The 19,148-nt window shown below is 50.8% G+C and overlaps 1 protein-coding gene across 3 annotated transcripts; it reads right to left on the bottom strand.

Annotated features, from left to right (window-relative positions):
• Positions 1-39: 39 nt before the first annotated feature.
• On the bottom strand, positions 40-18,926 carry LOC133511515 (unconventional myosin-VIIa-like). 3 transcript variants are annotated; one of them, XM_061840503.1, is made up of 50 exons: positions 18,067-18,926; positions 17,892-17,921; positions 17,732-17,833; positions 17,512-17,664; positions 16,568-16,636; positions 16,360-16,475; positions 16,137-16,264; positions 15,869-16,011; positions 15,021-15,134; positions 14,659-14,812; positions 14,202-14,278; positions 13,986-14,105; positions 12,899-13,041; positions 12,605-12,815; positions 12,390-12,525; positions 11,851-12,017; positions 11,635-11,775; positions 11,304-11,462; positions 10,818-10,910; positions 10,602-10,696; positions 10,276-10,360; positions 10,087-10,188; positions 9,624-9,740; positions 9,303-9,542; positions 9,000-9,230; positions 8,772-8,927; positions 8,451-8,516; positions 8,254-8,378; positions 7,989-8,115; positions 7,005-7,124; positions 6,737-6,910; positions 6,416-6,643; positions 5,782-5,949; positions 5,564-5,681; positions 4,994-5,120; positions 4,759-4,910; positions 4,516-4,697; positions 4,335-4,444; positions 3,993-4,108; positions 3,556-3,709; positions 3,317-3,472; positions 2,678-2,783; positions 2,487-2,600; positions 2,298-2,385; positions 2,104-2,201; positions 1,840-2,025; positions 1,611-1,727; positions 591-674; positions 307-426; positions 40-230 (listed from the first exon to the last, which is right to left on the bottom strand). In XM_061840503.1, exons 2-50 carry the CDS (start codon positions 17,901-17,903, stop codon positions 138-140), a joined length of 6,393 nt encoding a protein of 2,130 aa, XP_061696487.1. In that variant the 5' UTR covers positions 17,904-17,921; positions 18,067-18,926; the 3' UTR covers positions 40-137. The 3 variants fall into 3 exon arrangements, with proteins under 3 accessions (XP_061696487.1, XP_061696486.1, XP_061696485.1); XM_061840502.1 differs by having other exon boundaries at positions 2,104-2,385; positions 9,303-9,539; XM_061840501.1 differs by having other exon boundaries at positions 2,104-2,385.
• Positions 18,927-19,148: the final 222 nt, after the last annotated feature.

A 19,148-nucleotide genomic window follows, 5' to 3' on the forward strand; every position in this document is an offset into this window, starting at 1 on the left:
CAGGAGCATATCCCCCCCCCCCCCCCCCCCAAAAAAAAAAAAGAAGAAGAAGAAGTATGAATTGCAATTAAAATGAAGCCGATGACCAAATGAAAGCTCATTGGCAATCTTCTTATTTGTGTCTACTTTGGTGCGGCTCAAGCGAACATGTGGTTTCCGGATCGAAAGGCCTCCCTTTGCCTTTCATACATCCTGACGTAAGATCTGAGAAGGTCCTCCATGGTGTGGCCCTGCAACGCAGCGGCACAGTCGGTCAGCGACCGTTCCATTCCCGAAGCAGCCCACCGTACGTAGCGAGCGCCTCACCTGCGAGGTTTCGCAGGCAAACACGTTGCCTCTGAGCAAGGTGCCGACGGTCATCTGGAAGTGGCCGTCCCTGCTGTGGCACTCTGTGATGCGGCTGAACGGGTGCATGACCAGCAACTCCTGCGAGAGTCCCATTGCAAGCAAATACGTTTGAAGGCGGTCTTGCGGGGCCCTTTTGCCATTTCAGCATGAGTGCCCTCCCGAAATTCATGAGACCGTGGAACTGGTCAGGAACTGTGATTGTGAGCCAGTCCCAACAGTCCAACATCTGCGAGCGTGCTTACCTTTGATTTTGGGTCTATTAAACTCACACCTTGCTTGCTGATGGCAATCAATACTGGACTCGGGTAGCTCGACTCGCACGTTTGCTGCAAAAATACAAACGATCACCACGAATGATGTGCACATTTACCATATTTACGCGAAAAGCTCGGGGGTGATGTTCCATAAAATAACTGAAATTCACGTGGTTGTGACCAATTATTATTATATATATATATATATACACACAACTACTGTTATGTAATACCTCCTAAACATACATTTTTCCACTTGAGTTCACTAGCCACACACATTGCACAAACTCCCCTGTTAAAGGCAACTGTTTTCTGCGTGTATGACGTAAAGAGAAGCCCAGAAGGATGTGGTGTGAACAGGCGATTGCCCGCATTCCTCAAACTAACGGTCCAGCCGATGTAGTCAGCGAGAAGCACTACGGGTACCCAGAATCCATACACTACTGTATTTATAGAAAAAAATCAAGCTAAACATTGCTCTTTACTCGCATTTCCTCCCTCGGAGTGTGTGCGTTTGCGATTCGTCGGGCTTTGTTTGCAATCTGTGGATTTATTTCGTCAAACTCTTGACTGTGGCCTGTGTTTTAAACGGCGGATTTCTGGCCGTGCTCTTTGCACCCTCGAACAATTTGGGGACCGACCAGATGTAGGAATAGAGAAGACGCAATAATGCATGTCAATGGAAAACAAACCCCCCCCCCTCCCAAAAAAAAAAAATGTACTTGCAGAGAGATGCGCTAGCTAACGTGCCAGTCAAAAGTAGAAATGTGCCCCATTCCCAATTGAATACATATTTTTTCAAATTGGACTTGTCATTTGTTGGACTAGAATTCTGCAATAGTACAAAGAGTCAAACAAATTGAATCCATTCAATCGTCTTTGGTTCCCGTCTGCACGAATAGCAAGCGCGGAAAAAGAGCCACCTGGAAGCCGTTAAAAGGCTTTTAGAGGCGCGCAGGTGAGCACAAGTGGCGGCTGCGAGGCTTTCCTCTCATCCTTGGAACTTACTTTGACTTCAAAGAAGGTGCAGCCGAAGGTGGGCCAGCCGGAGATGGCCCGCAGGAAGGCAACTTTGCATTCGTCCACCGTGATGCCGCTCTGCTTGTTGTACGAGGACATGATGTGCTAGCGGGAAAGAAACTTTTCAAGGAATGCGACGCTGCACCAGCCATCCCGAGGGGGTCTCCGTCGGATCCACCTTGGAAAGTTCCCTTTCCGCCCGCCCACCCGCAGTTACCTTCTTCCATTCCTCGGGGGATGCGCTCTTGATGTGGTCGGCAGGGACCAGGTGTCGCAGCATTTTGGGGATCATGATGAACTGCGACCTGTCAGAATCCACTTTGGCTCTGAAAAGCAGCCCGCCGACTTTGATCATGTCCTCTTTGCTGCACTTGTGATACCCCAGCAGATATTTAGGCAGTTCCTTCGCGGCGGCGGCGGCGGAGAATACGAGAGTTACACGTCGGAAAGGATTCGCCACGTCGGAGGGCGCTTGGCGTACCTGAGGGAAGTGGAAGGTGAGGTCCGCGACCGAGTCCTTTCCTGGGATCACGTTAAACCACAGCTTCCTCTTGAAAATCAGAGCGTAGGCTAAGTTGACTGGGGAGACAAACGTCCGTTGCGGAAGAGAAAGAGAAGCCCGTAAACACAGAACGAAAACAGTTGGCGCTCCGTACGCCGGACGGCCTCCGTTACCTTCTCGGACTTTCTTTCCTTTCTTTGAAATGTCAGTTGCCTCCCGCAAACTGTCAAAGATATAGTTCTGCTCAGTCAAGCTCAGCATCTGAAAGTTAAAAAAAAAAAAAGACAGCCCAACGTTTTACAAATTACTTTTTCCCGCTCCTCGTCTCCAAACTTGCGCGGAAAAGACCAAAAGAGCCAAACCTTATTTGAGGTTTTCAAATAGAGGCCGTAGCCGTCGGGCGAGCTCAGTTGGAGCTGAGAAGCAATATTGGAGCACAGATCTTGGATCGTCGTCGTAGATGTCACCTCGAATATCTGAAGGGTACGAGCGACGCGTGAGGAACAAAAAAACCCCGAAAGAGATTTGCAGGAGTGCGATGCGTGCGGCTTACGTCGTTGGTGTCATTTGGAAAGTGAATTTTATGGAAAATATGGGTGCTGTTCTGTTGTATGGCATCCACTTCGAGCAGAGGAGGAGGATGTTTCCTGGGCTCCTTACTGAGCATATCAAACACACAACAGATGGACGCGTGCCGCCGACTTCAAAGCACGCGGAAGCGTTCGGATCTAGTACTGCGTATGTGGCACTGTATCAACAGTACTGCGTATCAGAGGTGGGTAGTAACGTGCTACAACTACTCCATCGCATTGAAATCAAGTCACACTTTCCAGAAGCTGTACTGGTCAGAGTACTTTCGCTGTTCTTGAGTATTTATGCGAAGGATTGATACTTTCTCCGTTACAATGATTGAGACGCCGCTTGCGGACGGACGGACGGACGGACGGACTCATATTGGGACCAAAAAAAAAAAAAAAAGCCCAAGTCAGTCAATTTCAGGCCACTTCAAACTCGTTCTTGACTCACTATTTTATTATTATTATTATTATTTTTTTAACTTTGACTCGAGTCCTCCTATTCAAACGTAAGAGTACTCCTCCTGGAGTTGAACGTGAAGCGACACTACCCACCGCTGCCGCCATTGTGCAAATGTCCCGTCGGTGACGAGCGTCTTTTTCGTACGCAGTCTGACCTGCGCATCTGCTGGAGCCGCTGGAGACACCCGGCGGCCAGCGGTTCTCGGGGTCGGGACTCCAGGAAACGCTGGGCATGCTTCATCAAATTCTGACTGGGCGGGAACAAGCCTGAACACAACCACATGAGCTGCCAGCCCCGCTCCATGCTCGACCTGCTCGGCGGGCGGGCGGCATTCATCGACTTAGCGACACGACTGCGATAAAGCCCGACACGGACATCCACGGGCGCCTTCACCTGTTGCCGTTATTGGTCATCTGCCTCATGATCTGGCAGTAGATCTCATCCTGCAGAAGTCGGTGTTGCGTAGCCGGCCCGAAGATCTGGTCGGTCAGCTCTATGGGACTTCGGATCTGCTTGATGGGGTAGTCGCCCATGTACTTCAAAATGGGTAGCGAGCAAGGTCAAGGATTTCCTCATCCCACAGTCGGGGGAAAAAAAAAAAAAAAAATCACAAGGAGGATTCTTGGGTCTGAGATAAAAGGCGCCCATTTTGAAGGACCATCGCAAAGGATTTCACGTAGTTGGCTTTCAAACGGCGCGTAATCGAGTTTCCTCGAATGCCCGCTTCAAAAATAGCCAACGCGATGGAAAACGTACGGATCACATCGGACGGGGAGCGGTCGACCGCGCTCAAACGGATCTTTTCTACGCCGTCGGCACTGAGAGGATATCGGTAAAGGCGTTGCAGGCGAGGTAGTTGAGGTCAGAATTGCGGACCAGGTCCTTCATCAGCGGCTGCTTCAGCAGTTCCTTGGAATTCACCCACAGCCTCTCTTTACCTAAAGGTCTGCGACACGAGGGAAAGAAATTGAACGGCAAAAAAAATGAAAAAATTCCACTGATGATGGACGAAAAAGAAAAATGAAAGGAAACTGGAGAAAAAAAAAAAAAAAAAAAAAAATCCTCAAATTGCGAGTATGCTGTTTGTACATAAAAAGCATGACAGGTTGCTTTGAATTCGACAGACGTGGCGGAAAAGCTTCAAGATGAAGAAAAGTGATTTGGAAGAGCACCTAAAATTGTCAAGCGCAAACTCTCTTAAAGAGACAGGAGCGACAGTTTCCTCTCGCTGGGGTCCACTTTGTGTGACGGATGATTTGCCGTGGCCTGGACTCAGCAGCTCCTGAGAGGGTCAAAGAAATGAAAAGGAGGCTTCGTTCTCGGAGGCTTTTGACGTCATCGCAAATCTCATACCAGCACGTCATCTGCGGGTCTGCTGAGAGTCGGGAGAAAGGTCAAAGCATCCTTGCGGATGGCACCTCTCACGTTTGTCTTCTGATTCGTAGCTTTGACCAGGTTCTTGTCTGAGGAAAATCCTGGATCGTTTTCCACCAGCAAGAGGTCTCCTTGTTTACACACCAGGAATCTGGAATCATCTGGCGGAGGGGAGAGGTCCGTCACGTCGGCGCCTATACTAAACACGCGCTCCGCTCCTACCCGTTTTACTGCTGTCGTGCTGGGCCAGCGCGAACACCGAGCGGGCGCGTAACCCGCTCAGGTTTCGGTCAACGAGCGCGACCACGTCGTCGGCTTCGCCGCACACCAGGACGAACTGGCCTCGAACTGTGCCGACGCTCACAGTTTGCTCGCTGGGGGGGGGGAAGGGGCCACCGTGGGGGGGCCGATCAGAGCTGCCCAAAAGTGCCAAAAGGACGCAGAGCCCGAAGCGTACCTCAGCTTGCTGACTTGCTGTACCTCCAAGTAAGGCAGCTCCAGCAGTTTCTTGTCTCGTCCGTCCATGAAGAAGATGCCGCTCCAGTTTACAGCCATGACAAACTTGCTTTTGGGCAACGTGGGTCCTGTGGATGGACACAACTTTTATTCGCTTTCTGACGACAATAACTCAAATCATCTTTCCCTTTTGACACGAAAGCAAAGGCCATTAATCCATTCCATCCCCGCGTTGAACTCCTTTCTGGTGTGCGCACTTTGGACACCAGGAGGCAGTACAATACGGACATCGAGACGAATGTCAAGAAAAGTTTCGGCAGTAATATTAGTCGCAGATTTTTACGTATGACTATAGAATCAATCTAAATAGAGTCCTTTTTGAAGAATCAACCAACTGCTGCTCGTTGACCCGAAGGTGCCGCCACTAAATATGGGAAAGTCTCTCTCTTATTCATGTAGCGTAACGCTACCTAGTCAAGTCGCCATTTACAAGCTCGAGAAAGAAAAGACCAAATTCCCGTTTAGCCGAGCGGAGGCGGCGAGACGATGGATTCGCAGCACGACGACCGACCTGAGATCATGGTAACTTCATAGAACTTGGAGAAGTGGGCCGGCCAGTTCACTCGACCGCCGTCCACGAGTTCTCCTTTCACGCTCTCTCGGCTCACGGTCCCCTTCGTGTAGGCACCCTGGGAGGTTAGCGCCCAAAAAAAAAAAAAGTCAAATTAGGTCTTAGGAACCAAGATATGAGCCAGAATTTTGGGTGCGAGGGGCAGGCGCCGCATTGACCTGCAAGTATGCCGAGCTGATGAGTTGGACCCATTTGGCCATGGACTTGTTCTCGATCAGAGGGATGGCGATGCAGTCCTCGACAACCCTCTGCACGTTCTCTTTGCTGAATGTCGAGCCAAACTGGACGTAGTAGTGCTTCGTTGCCATCAGGACATAGTCGTCTTCCTGAGGGCGGAAAGTCATCTTAGCCACCCACCGCACAACAGTTTGGGGGGGATACAAAACATGTGCAGCTAAGAACAGGAAAGTGCACGTGCGGTTTTGTACATATTGCAAACATGTCACACAAAGTGCGGAGTTTTGATTCACGGTCACAGGAGCTCATCGAAAATCTGTGCCTTACTGCAGTTGTAGTAACTTGTACCGCATCAAACGGGTCGAGCACCACAAACCAAGAAAGAGTTCAATCATGACCTTCTCTGAGAGTACCGGTACTTTCTTTAGGAGTCCCCCAAAGTGTAACCAACGGGCCCGAAGGCTCTTCTGCGAGAGTTCCGTGAAAGATGGCGCCTCGTCGTCGGGGCCCAATTTTCTGGAATCTGCAATCGATTGTGCGAGGGCTCCTGCATGTGCGCCTCCTCGCGATTATCGTACAAGGGCGGTTTGGAAGGCTTCGCGTTTGGAGGCTGACCTTTTCGCTGGCGTACTCTCCCGACTTGACGCCCTGAACGAGCTGCTTGTAGATGAGGTCGGTGCTGACGGGGTCTTCGGAGCAGTCGTGCCAGGGCGTGAAGAGCTCCTTGCGGATGCTGAACTCCACGGGGGTGTCCTTCTCCGGCTTGCCCTGTCGCCTCATCTCCTGCTCGCACTGGGACACGGCGTCCAGCACGTGCTTGCCACAGCTGCCCAGAGACCACATCTGGGGTCCAAAAGGGCAAAAGGATCAGCGTCCGCAACTGCGCTGAAGTCGGCCCTCGCTGAAATCCCTCAAGCCAAGTCCAGTCAAGCTCACTTTATCAAAGAGGCGAATGTAGAGCGAGAATCCATACGCGTCTCGCAGGAGAATCTGCTCGGCCGCAGCTCGACAGACCTCCGCGGAGGTGGAGGCCGAGTCCAGCTGCAGGCTGACGGTCTTGCCGTCGGCCAGAGTCGCCGTCACTTCGATGGGATCCTTGGCCTTGGCCGCCTGTCACCGGGGAAAAGGACCGACCGTTTTTTTGCACCTCGCCGCTCCCTGAACGCACGGGCGAAGAGCTCAAGACCGCGCAGGCAGTGCGTACCTGGAGTTCCAGCCAACAGGGCAGCTCTTTTCTTTCTCCGTTGGCTCGAATGCGATCCAGACGCCGGCTGCAATATTCCGCGTAACCGTCCGGGCCCCTGCGGACGAAGTCCTGCAAAAACTGTGCGGAAGAGGGAAATGGGACGCGTGGAGTACTCATTTGAGGAAAATCAAACCTGCAGTCAAGACCGGGAATAAAAAGAAAATCGCGGAGCTCGAATGATGAACGGCGATAAAACGCATCATTTGACTGAAAATCAAAGTGTTGCTCACGCGATCCGCCACGTTGTTCATCTTTTGCTATTCTTCGACTCGAATTGTTCCGGACCAAACGCTAACCCTAACCCCGACATCACGACTGATGTGCAGAAAAAAAACCAAAAAAAAAAAAAAACACGTCGTACGCCAGCACATCCCGGCGCTCAGCGAGCGTTCTTTTGTTGCTCGTGTCACAGCCAACGTTTGCAAATGTGGCCTAGATCTAAACTGTGTGGGTGCAGTGACGCAAATTTGATTTTTGCTCTCAAAATGCCACCATTTAGATATGCAACAGGGCAATGGAAACACTAAAGGAAAACATCTTCATCTTGGACTCACACCTCTGTCATCTGAGAAAAAACAAAAAAAAAAAACAAAAACAAAACTCTTGTTAGGTACCGGACGCGTAGTGGCAGCATCACGTTGTGCGGGGATTTTTCTACAGGGGAGACTGCTACACTTTACAAAATAGATGGGAAAAGAACATCAGCCGGGAAGTTCAATCTTGGGTGCAAATGAAAATGAACTCGGGTCAAAAATCCAGGGGCAGACCTGAAAAGGTATCTGAGAGCAAGCTGGCCTACAAAGTTGATGTTGATGTTTGTGGGAAATGGCGGCGTGTGGGGATCGTTTGATGTGTTCCCTCCAAATGTGCCCACACAAAAATGGCGGCTATTTGCACGCTGTCATCGATGCGATCTCAAGACCCGAATTTTCCGAAGCTGACCTCGACGAGGAGATCCGTCGGGGGGAAGATCCCCAGGCAGACGGCGAGGAGGGCCCATCCTTGCAATCGGCTCGCTCTGCTCGGATTCTTGGTCAGCTGCTTACAGATCTGACAGTAAATCTCATCTCTGTCAGACACAATCGAGAGAAGAATTAAAAGGCTGAGAAGGAAGTGAGGATTCTTCTGCACGTCTGCGTCGACCATCTGAAAATGGAATTGGTCTTCCCGCGCACAAAGCCACTCGGGCCGCGCGCCACCTTCTCACCTTATGCCTCGTTTGGACAGAGCGTATCCAACAATAATGTGCAATTTTTCCAGGGGGGAAAGCGGCCTGTCCAGTGTGGGACCCTCTCCGATCAAAACGTCCTCATCCTCCGTCAAGTTCTCTGGCTGTTTGGGAGCAAAAGGAAGTCACGGAATGATAAACAACCAACATTCAAATACGGGAGCGTGCGGACTGACCTCCTCAAGAATTGCAGAAGAGGCTTTCCTGTTCCCGTGTTTTTTCCTGTTCTTCCTTAGAATTTTCTAGGATGGAAGGTGACAGTACCAAGTTATACAAATGCCGGAAAAAACAAACAAACAAACAAACGGGAAATCTTTTCCTGCCCCGCGGCCCTAATGAGGATAAGCGTTGCGGGAAAAGGATGGATGGATTTTTTTCTCCCTTCTGTGTCCAGCGCTTCGAAAGGTTTGCTCGGTTTTGACATTCGGCCTTAGTCAGGTCGGGTATTTCATCAGCAAAGCGAGCGAGCGCCGGAACCAAAGTCCGGTGACGCTCACCTGGTCGAGTCCCACCAGGTTGCTGAGCCTCCTGCCCTGCCTTTGAGGCAGTTGGCGAGAGATGCTGAGGGAGACCTGAGAAGTGGCGTCCTGAGCTCTGGGCTCCGGCAGGTCCCCCATGAATCGGAGGATGATCCACCATACGGTCAGGCAGGCCTAGGGAGTCACCACAGGTGAGGTGCGAATAGAGCGGAGCAATCCCGGCGTGCTGCACGCTCGACTGTTCACCAGTGAGTCGCCCTCGTCGTCGTGTTGGAGAAGCGGCTTCTTGAGCCTCTGGTATATGTGCGTGTTGCTCGCGTCACCCTGGAAGTGAAGAAGGCTAAACCTGTAGAAGGAAAACTCCTCGGCGAAATCCTCAAAGTCATCTTCGTCTTCGTCTTCTTCTTCAAGGAGGGACGGCGTCGGGGTCGTCGTGCCAGAGGCTGAAGCGCTCAACCCGGACCTGCTCTCCGTTTTCTGCGCAGCGCAAACAAAGACGCGCTAGGCCCGGCTGTACGCTTTTAAAGATCGCTTTACGTTGGTTCAAACCTCCATTTCCTCGGATTCCAATTCTTCGCAGACTGTAACGGTCACAAGAGGTACGGGCGGGACGTCGCTTTTCCCCTCCACCGAATCCGAATCCAGCTCAGCGATGGGCTCGGGCTCGGGCTCGGGCTCCTCGTCAGCTCGCTGAGCCTGAATGACGACGTCTTCTAGTCGGCGCTGGAGCTCCAAGGCAAGGTCCTCTTCGGATTCACGCTGGTCTGGCGCGTGCGGCTCAGGAAGCTTCTGGGAGAAGCGTTGGGCAGAGAGTGTGGGGAAACTGGGGAAAAAAAGCCTGCTCAGGATTCCGAGAGGTTCGGCGTTTACCGCAATCTCCCTTTCCGGAGAGGATCTTCTTGCCAGGAGTCCTCCGGTGGAAGCCTGCAGCAGCGCGGCCGCCTCTCTCTTCCGCTTCCAACGCTTCCTGGCCTGGTGGCCTCGCACCTACACATCGTCTCGGGGGATTACTCATCTCATGTGGACTCCATCTCGCTTTAGGATGTTTAGACCTGAACAAAACTTCAACTGCAAAGCTAGAAGCTATAAAATAGCTGCGTCACGTTCCAAAAAAATGGAATCAATAAAATCAACACCTATGTGGAAAATCTCGAGTTATTCTGGTAACGAGACAAACTTTCTGTTTTGCACGCTTGGCGGGTGAAGTCGTTACGTACATTCTCTATTTGTCTATCGTTTCCAAAAAAGACGTTGCCTCGAAAATGTGATGCTTGACTAAAGCGATACGGCAGGTGGGTACAAATTGCGTGCAAACACGACGTGGATGCCATACATGCGCTTGCAGCGTGAGTGCCGCCGCCCGTTCTCTTCGGAACTGATACTGAAGCTTGCGACCGCGAATCGTGGACACGAGGCGCTCGAAACCCCGCAGCATCTGTTTTGAGGAGAGTGGGAGGAAAAAAAGGTTTGAGACAATTTTAAAATAGCTGCAGGATGTCAGCCGCAATCTTCCAAATCCGACCTCTTTCCTTGCCCTCTTGTCCCTGTAAGCTCTCCAGTTTTTCTGCAAGACCGCGGCTGCTCTCCGCTTCTTCAAAAAAGATTGTCTGAAAAAGGTGAAGAGTAAGAGTAACAACTGAAGCTGCACCACGTATAAAGTCACCGCCAAGTCCTACAAGGAGTTTCTGCGGTCATAATTTCCTTTTTTTTGGTGTGTGTGTGTGTGTGCCAACATTCCAAAGCAGCTGCAGAATGAAATCGGACAGTCCCAGTGTAGAACTCGGCAGTCAAAATTTTCTGCGTTGAAGTTCAGATTTGTCCGAGCTATGCGGAGAGTGAAAGTCGCACCTGTGCTTGTACCCCAGCATGAATCGCTGGATCACGAGAGCTTTCCTGCCGAGTTCTTCTTCCCTCAAACGTTCCAGGATAGCGTCGTGAGCATCCTGCAAAACAACACAAGCGTTTCCAGCGCTCTAGCTTGACAGCTGCTGATGGTCAGAATGACTCCGACTCGGCGATGAAGCAAGAAATGCAAAACTTTGTTCAACAAAAGCTTTTCAGAACCTTCAGGAAGATCTTGGTCTTGCCGATTTTCCACTGGTCAGGCGCCGCCAACGCCGTCCTGCAGATGGCGTCGCAACAGGCGGCCGCCGTGTTCTGCGGAGAGAACATTTGATGGAGCGTCGCACCGGGCAGAAACGTCCACTTGCTGGCCACTCCACTAGGTCGACTTGCTCGATGTGATTTTAATCCAAAGCAAAAGCTCCGTTCAATCGTCTTCTTTTCAAAAGGAACTACGCTCATGTGCACGGAATGCGGCAGTGCTTTGCAGTTTCGGGTCTCGATGCCTTGCATCTTGTCAAACACTTTTTCAAATGAATGCATCTCCGACAATTATCCTCCATACAGTATGCGTGAAAATATTCGAAAGGGCCAAGGTGTCCCTAATGAAGTGGCAGGTGACCCGTCAACGACGATGCCGAACCCGACCGTAGGTTAGCAGTGAAATGTGTTCCATCAAAAGATTTCCGGGAGCAAAGCGCGACTAACAGTTTTGGGGTCGCAGACGGTCGTCTTCAGGAGCACTCTGTAGCGGGTCAGGAATTCGGCAAAGCTGTGGCGAACGGGATAGCCCAGTTTCCGGATCCGGATGGTATCCATCATGCCGGAGTACCGCAGCTGACGCGTGCAAAGTTCCCGGTCAAAGTCCTGAGAGCGACGGAACAGACGGGAATTCAGTACGGCATTCCGATCACGTTGCATCTGCGAAAAGGACGATCCGCCGCCCAACGCGGATGGAAGACGCCGAGAAAGGCACGGCAGGTGGGCAAGCGGACCCAAAAGAACTTCGCGTTTGCATTGTTTGCTTGCTGCTACGCACCTCGGACTGCTTGCTGCTGTTGGGTTTGAAGCAGCGGATGAAGTAGGGCTGGCAGACCGAGAGGGCCTTCATGAGGGAGTCCAGAGACTGCCGGAACTGCCCGCTGAGGGTCGGCACGTGCTTGCGGGCTTCGGTAGCCAACTGCGTGAACGACAACGGCGGGGGTCCAGATTTTCTCACGCAACAGAACTCTCGTGAAATGCCGACTTTGCATACCCGCATGGAATTCCCGGGCGTGATCAGGACCCTCTTGCTATTGGTCGTCTTGACTCCGTTGAACGAAAGCTCCGCCGTGAAAATCTGCTGAAGCAGCTTGTTGGAGGACAAGTCGACCATTTTGAAGATGTCAGCGCTGACGGCGTCTCTGTTCTTCTCAAGGAAACCTTCAGACAAACGCACAAAGAGAAAGAGAGATTGTTGTCATGTAAAGTCAAACGGCATTTTAAATTTAGCCTTGGAAGGACCTTTCACTGAAGAGGAATTGGAAGTGCAAAAGTGAAAATGGATTCGCGAGCCAATGGAAGGTGGTCCAAAAGTTGCCCTAAATCAAACAACATTGGCAATGTGAAAACGGCTACCGTCATACAACAGCTCTCTCTCTCTCTCTCTCTCTCTCTTTTTTTTTTTTTTTTTCCAAACAGGTATATGACCTAATTCTTACCGTCACCCATGAACATTCAGATTTACTGCCGAACAACAACAAAAGAATGCACAAGACGAAGGCCCGACCGGATTCGGGCAACCCGTTCGCCTACCTCGGGAGTCGTAATAAACAACGCCGGCAAAATGGCGGATGCCAAAGTCGGTGTCACGTTCCCCCTTGGAGGGGACGTAGGCCTCGTCTCCACGATGCTGCCGATTCATCTTGCCGAGCATGGTCAGATCCGAGCCCTGCCGCGCAACAACAACAACAACAACAACTGGAAAACGGCCGCAAAGCTTCACGGCGGACGCGCTACGACGCCGGCACCTTCGGAAAAAGGCTCTCCTCGTCGATGAGAGCCAGGAGGTTGCAGGGTTTCCCGGCCAGAAGGTCCAGAATCTTCTGATTGTCCCCGAATTTGATGTTATTCCACACGATGCTTTCTTTGAGATATTCCTTCTGCTCCAGCTTGAAGATGTGGCCCACAAAGAACTGCTGCAGCTTCTCATTTGCAAAGTTGATGCACAACTGTTCAAAACTGCAACACACAACGAAGTTTTTTTCAATTCGGCAGGCGACTTCGATACGAAAAGTCGTAGCGCGAGTCTTTCTAACCCTGACCTGTTCGTCTGGAAGTTCTCAAAGCCAAATATGTCGAGCAGGCCGATTGACAGAAATGACGATTTGGGGTCGTCGGCGATCCTTTTGTGGATGACGCCGTTGATTTTCCCGACAATCCATACGAAGAGTTTATTGTAGATTGCCTGAGAGGCAAAACATACACATCAAGGTTCAATCGGGTCTTCGTCGGTCCTCAAGTCGAGAGCCGAGGACTAAAAACACCATCATCATCATCATCATCGCTTGGAGATGTAAGAATTAATGTGTAGTTCTTCTTCAATACCAAAATATTAGGTCAGCTGCTCACTTCTACTGTAATGGTTCAAAAATGTTTTGGAGGGCAATTCCATTCTCCAAAAGAACTTCCTGGACTTGATGACGTTGGACTGGTGCATTCTAAACGGACGCACAGAAACGTGTGTGTTGTTCTGATTCTGAAAGGTTCCAGGACTGGTGTCGGCAAAGGTCCATGTCAAGTCGTCCCTGTTGAAAGTAATCCCCCAAAAGGCTTCCCTCGCCTTCTCTGCTGCGTCTTTAGGGACTCGTTGACGAATTCTTCCGGGATCCATTCCCGGCGTCGATATGTGGGCCTGCCGCTGACCGGCAACCAGTTCAGGGTGTAGCCCGCCTATCGCCCAATGTTAGCTGGCATCGGCTCTGGCACCCCTCTTGTGAGCGTAAGGGGCTTAGTCCTGGAACTTTTCTGACGCAGCTCCTTTTTTGTGCATAGGAATCCTGTCATGATGCGACAGAAAATGACCTTCCACGGAGTTGGGGGCCACAGAATTGTCCAGATTATCCGGGGAGATGCCAAACAAAGCTTTCTTGCCATTCCCTTTTTTTTTTTTTTTTTTTTTTAACGAATTTTCAATCAATGGGAAAAATCCATGAATAATTGAATAAAAATGGCTATAAAGGCCCCAACAGGACAGAAAAGAACTTTCCGTTGTCTTTATGGAGCCGGTCAACTCACAGAAACATAGTTCTTCGGCTCCAAGAGGCCACGAGTTAGAGTGGAAAACACGACGCAAAGTGAACATTGGGAAGAAAGTCAAAACGCGAGCGGACGTTAGCGGCCGGCTCGGACCTTGACGAAGGCGTCTCGAGATGCAGAGGCCTGCTCGCAGTCGAGGGGTTTGGTCACCCTCTCTCGGTTGGTCATGAAGGTGCGATGGGTCAGACTGTTGGCCAGCACCGAATTTTGGACCTACACGCAACACGCACAGTCATCCACACAGGGAATTCAATAATAATAATAATCAATCTATCGCAGCAGTTCCAAATTGAGCCAGACAAAACCAACCTTTAGCAATGATGCAGCGATGCCGAAATGTTCCGATTTGCTGACGTCGCTGCTCTCCAGGTTATTTTGGGTGTGAGCTGTGACAAATAAGAAAGATGCAGAAGAATATTAGTCTGAACCTGGGCAGGGGCAGGCACGGTCGCGACGCTCGGCCTCCCCCATTCGTCTGGAAGCACACAGACGGCTACGGTACGAGGTATCATCGATTCAGATTCAAGAAAATGGGCTTGTGGATCACTAAACGTGGGGGCACGTCCTTTCCTCTCCAAATGTTGATTCAAGCAAGCACCGCGGGGTCAAAAAGTCCGTTCGTTCGTTCGTTCGTATTCCACTCATTCTGTGCACTATCAAACCTGCGTGAACAATTTTGGTCAACCTTGGTCATCAAGTGGCTCATGATGTTTCTGCTGCCCGCTTGCTAACGCTGTGACAATGACATACCGGGAACAAGACTTGCCTTCAAAGTGGAGGTTTCCCAGGTGTAGAATAGCCGCAAGCAGCTGGAGAATCTCGTAAGACTGCTGATCTGAAAACGTCAGAATTTTCATCGCGGATCGAATGCGGCTGAAATCCTCGGCATCGTCCCGTCCTTCGCATCTGATGCAGTCCCCCTGTAATAATTCATCCTCGTACTTATCTGGGAGGTGACAATGCAGAAAAACACTCTTCGCGTATGGTTAACAAAGGCTTTGGGAGGGCGACCGTTCCAAATTTAGTTCATCTCAAGGAGAAATTTGCTTCAAAGTCCAAGCGACGTGCCAGCGAGTGCAGATTGGAATTCCAATCCAAGTTTTGTCGTGAGTCAGCAGCGTAGCGTACCTTGGTAAGGAAGACGTAGTCCGTGGCACGTTTGAGATGCAGACTTTTCTTCTCTTCGGCTGTGATTCCTGCCAGCATGCAGTAGAAGATGTGGTAGTTTCGCTCCTCCTGGGCCTGAGGCGGAGGAAACAATTCGCAACGCTGCCTTTGGAGAAAAGCCTCCATTTTGGAAACGGAAAAGCGGGTGCACGCCTCCCGTTTTTGGACACGTTTGATTGATTCGGTATCAAGACCGAAGAAAGGAAGCTTTGCCGCAAAGTGGTTTTACGACACGGTGCCATCGGCTCACGTTCAGTTCCAAACTGCTACCGACAACAAAAGTCCAAATATTTGCTGCGGCCAGCATTACAGTTACTTGCCAGCACGGCCTGAAGCCCTCTTGGGTACGGAGCCCACTTTTGCCGCTCCTCCCTGACGACGTGACGGGGCTGATGAAGGCTAAAACCCCCCCGTCCCCGTCCCCGTCCCCTTTCCCACCCGAGACCTCGGAACACTAAGCAGGCAGCGGGTGAAAACGGCTACTTGGGCCCAAGTTTGGACATTTTCTCTTGACTTGTTTGACACTGCAGCACCAAAGCATCATTTCTTCAGCATTGTCCCATGAAGAGATGTAAACGTCACGCCGTGGGTTTACTTTTGCGAAGAACTGAATACGTCGTCTAAATGACGGCTTTGTGATTGGCCGTCTGGCGGCAACGTTTTTAGCCCGCTGTCAACATCTTCTGCAGCAACGTACCGGGAAAATGGGTTGAACCGGGTAGCCGGGTGCAGATATATGGAAAAAAAAAAAAAAAAAACTCCAGGGCCAGGCGGCCCGACCCGCGGACCCGTCAAGAAAGTTGCCTCACCTGACGGCAGACGCGAGATTTCTCCAGCAGGTACTGCTCCACGCGAGCGCCCTCGATCACGCCGCCCTCATTGAAGAAGATCTCCAAATATTTTCCAAAACGACTGGAGTTGTCATTCTTGACGGTCTTGGCGTTTCCGAAAGCTTGGAAAGTTTCGATTCGACAAAAACGGGCTTTCACATTTCATAGCTCGGCCAACTACGAGAAACTTGAAGGGAAAAGCCAAATTCCAGAGAAAGACGATGGTCTTCAATGCTGCAATCAATACCTTCCAAGATCGGGTTGGACTCCAAGATCTGGTCTTCGATCCGCTGTTTGGAGAGCTCGCCGCTGACTGCCGCCAGGTACTGCAAGATCAACTTGGTGCTTTCAGTTTTGCCTGCTCCGGACTCTCCACTTTGAGAGAGGGAGAAGACGTCAAATCCCCATCGGCTGTTTTTTTTGGTTTGTAATCTCGCCTTCGGGCTTGTGTTACGCAGCAGTCTTCCGACCTGATGATGCAACACTGGTTCCGAAGATGGCGCTTCATGTTGAAGTGGCAGGATTCGGCGATGGCAAAGATGTGTGGAGGGAGTTCTCCGAGCTTTCTTCCACGGTACAGTCTCACCTGATGGACGGCAGGATGAAGAGACTCGTTAACGGTGCGGCGATAAAAGCCATCAAATTTGACACCGGTACCAAGTTTTCTGACAGCCTCACCTGCTCATCCGAATAGATGGGAAACACTTGGTAAGGGTTGACTGCCACCAGGACTGAGCCTGTGTAAGTCTGGAGGAAAAGCGTCAAAAGGTCTTAAGTCTGAGCAGTTCCACTTGGTGGGAATTTGGGGCTCTTCTAAGATCTCCCCGAGACTTTTCACTTCGATACGTGGCAAAAGTTCAATCTGCAGAGCGACGTCGGCGATGGGAATTTCTTTTGGAAATCACCCGAGTAGAAGTATAATTCCATCATTGAAGAAAATTGCTGACAAATATATTTGAGACAATTAAAAAAAAAAACCTCACTTTTACATTCAAAATGTAGGAAAAAAAAATCTAAATAATGCCCATCCTTGCAGGGCCACTCTCGGTCCAAGGTGTGCCGTCAGATCAGACTAAGTACGTTTGGGAAATGAACGTTGGAAGCGTCGTGTTTGACGTGCTACTCCGTCAAGGGAATTCGCGCATTACTTCGCCGCTTTCTGATAACGGCAGAACCGCTGCTCTGCGTTCACTGTTGACATTTGTACTCTTTGGTCCACTGCGGGTGGTTGAAGTGTTCAGAAACACAACAGCCAAAGTCAACTCAACGCATCACCGGACCTGTGGCGAGGGCGTGACAGCACAACCTGCTGGAACCAGCGGGCATGTCAGATTCTATACCAACTCTGTACCGATCTTTGCCGTGCCGGATGTGGCCCACGGGCCGCAGTTTGCCCGCCGACGATTCATACCAAAGCAAACGGAACTGGAATGGGATATGACTTCAAATCATCTGTGAGTCAACGCAGGCGAGCGATACAAAATATGGAATATTTAGGACATCTGGAGATCCTTCAAGTCAAAGTTTTGGGAAAGTGCGACAAGCCGAGAAGGATTCGGTCGGGTCAAGGAAATGAGCAGTACAAGCAAAAGCCGTCTTTGTTTCGCTCTGGCGTATCTCACGTAGATGATTCCTTGCTTGTGGCGCAGCAGCAGGTTTCGCAGCAGGCCGGCCTCCGTCATGTCACCCAGCTTGATCATGTCGTCCACGCCCTCCACCGACGTGGGGTGCATGATCTTGAGGGACGCTTCCGTCTCCGGCGACAGCTTGTGCTCCTGGGCGAAAGGAGGATCGTTCCACGGCGATCGGCAGCGAATTCCAAAGGGCGCCTCCGGGGCTTACCTTGCCCGCGTCGTCGACCAGCGATCGCCGACCGCTCGCCGTTTCTTTGACCCGAGCCCCGATGGGCACGGCGGTGTCCGAGTCCAGCCAAACCCACTCGCCCTGAAAGCAGCAATTATGTTTGAATATTTCTCTGGATAAACGGCTAGTTCAGTCTCACCTTTCTCAGCATCACCAATTTGCAATGTTCCTAGCATCCAGAACAGAAAAAAAAAAAACAAGTTTCATTTTCAGAGCAACGCCGGAATACTAAATTCTGACCCCCCCCCCCAAAAAAAAAAAAAAGTTCACCATCAAGGATGGGCGGAAAAATGAAATGTAAGCAGGCGTCGTACCTTTGGATCGTGGTATCGCTTCTCGTCGTGAAATCCCCGATCGGAGCCTTCCGGAGAGTCGCCCTCTGTTGCGCCGTGTCAACGTGAAGAAGGAGGAAACGCTGGGACACAGAAGCTTTATGGCACTTTGACTTTGCACTGGCGGGCCCACAAGGAAGTAGGGCACAAGGCAGCGGCCGCCCTCCACGTCTCAGAACAAGGAGGCGGCCAACGGGACGGGTGGCGCCGAATACTGACACACGTCATTCGTTACGTGGCCATGCGGACTGGGCTGCACTTCGGTATTCAAATATGATAAGACCTCGACATCGGCGCATGCACACAAACCCTGGCGGTATTGTGGATTTACTGGGGTCCGCTCGAGGGTTCCAGTGAATTTATACGCGGACTTTGGACCCCGCCGGCATACACGAGGCGGGACCGTCGAGCGCCACCTCGGTTCGTCCGACCAATAAAGATGAAAACAGGAGATAAAACAAATCAACGGCCAGGGAATCACGACTCTTTTCTGGGCGCATCCATCTCGACCTTATCACTGCTCGTATCGGTTTGACAACCAGCGGACATTTTTTATTTCTTTTTTGTTGTTTTACGGTCGCCGGAAGAACATTTCCAGAAGCCGTCGGTTGAACGTGAACTCGTCGAGTTAATCCGGTCGGGTTTTATCTTCCAAAGATGTTCGGCACCACACGGAAAGTCGACGCTGCTAACTTTGAAACAAGAACAGCATCAAATAAAAATCGATGCCGTTTGTGAGGTCACGGCGAGTGTTCGAGCGTGATTACGAGAAGATGCTTTAGCGAAACCCGCAGGTGGACCTTTTGCCCGCTTACGGTCATCACCACGCCAGAATGGCTCGTTCATGTTTCCGAGGAGCACGTGGGATAAAAAAAAAAAAAAAAAATGTCAACCAAAAAAAATTCATTTATATAATTTACCCAATTTTGTAAAGAATGCCTGCAAAATTGACCAAAAAAATAATAATCTGAACTAAAATAATGGTTGCATATATTTATGCATACGCAGGACATTCACTCGATTTCGGCGTACGAATCCCTCCGAATCGACCGTGTTGTCCTGGC

The sequence above is a fragment of the Syngnathoides biaculeatus genome, chromosome 13 (genome assembly GCF_019802595.1).
Source record: "Syngnathoides biaculeatus isolate LvHL_M chromosome 13, ASM1980259v1, whole genome shotgun sequence".
NCBI lineage: Eukaryota > Metazoa > Chordata > Actinopteri > Syngnathiformes > Syngnathidae > Syngnathoides > Syngnathoides biaculeatus.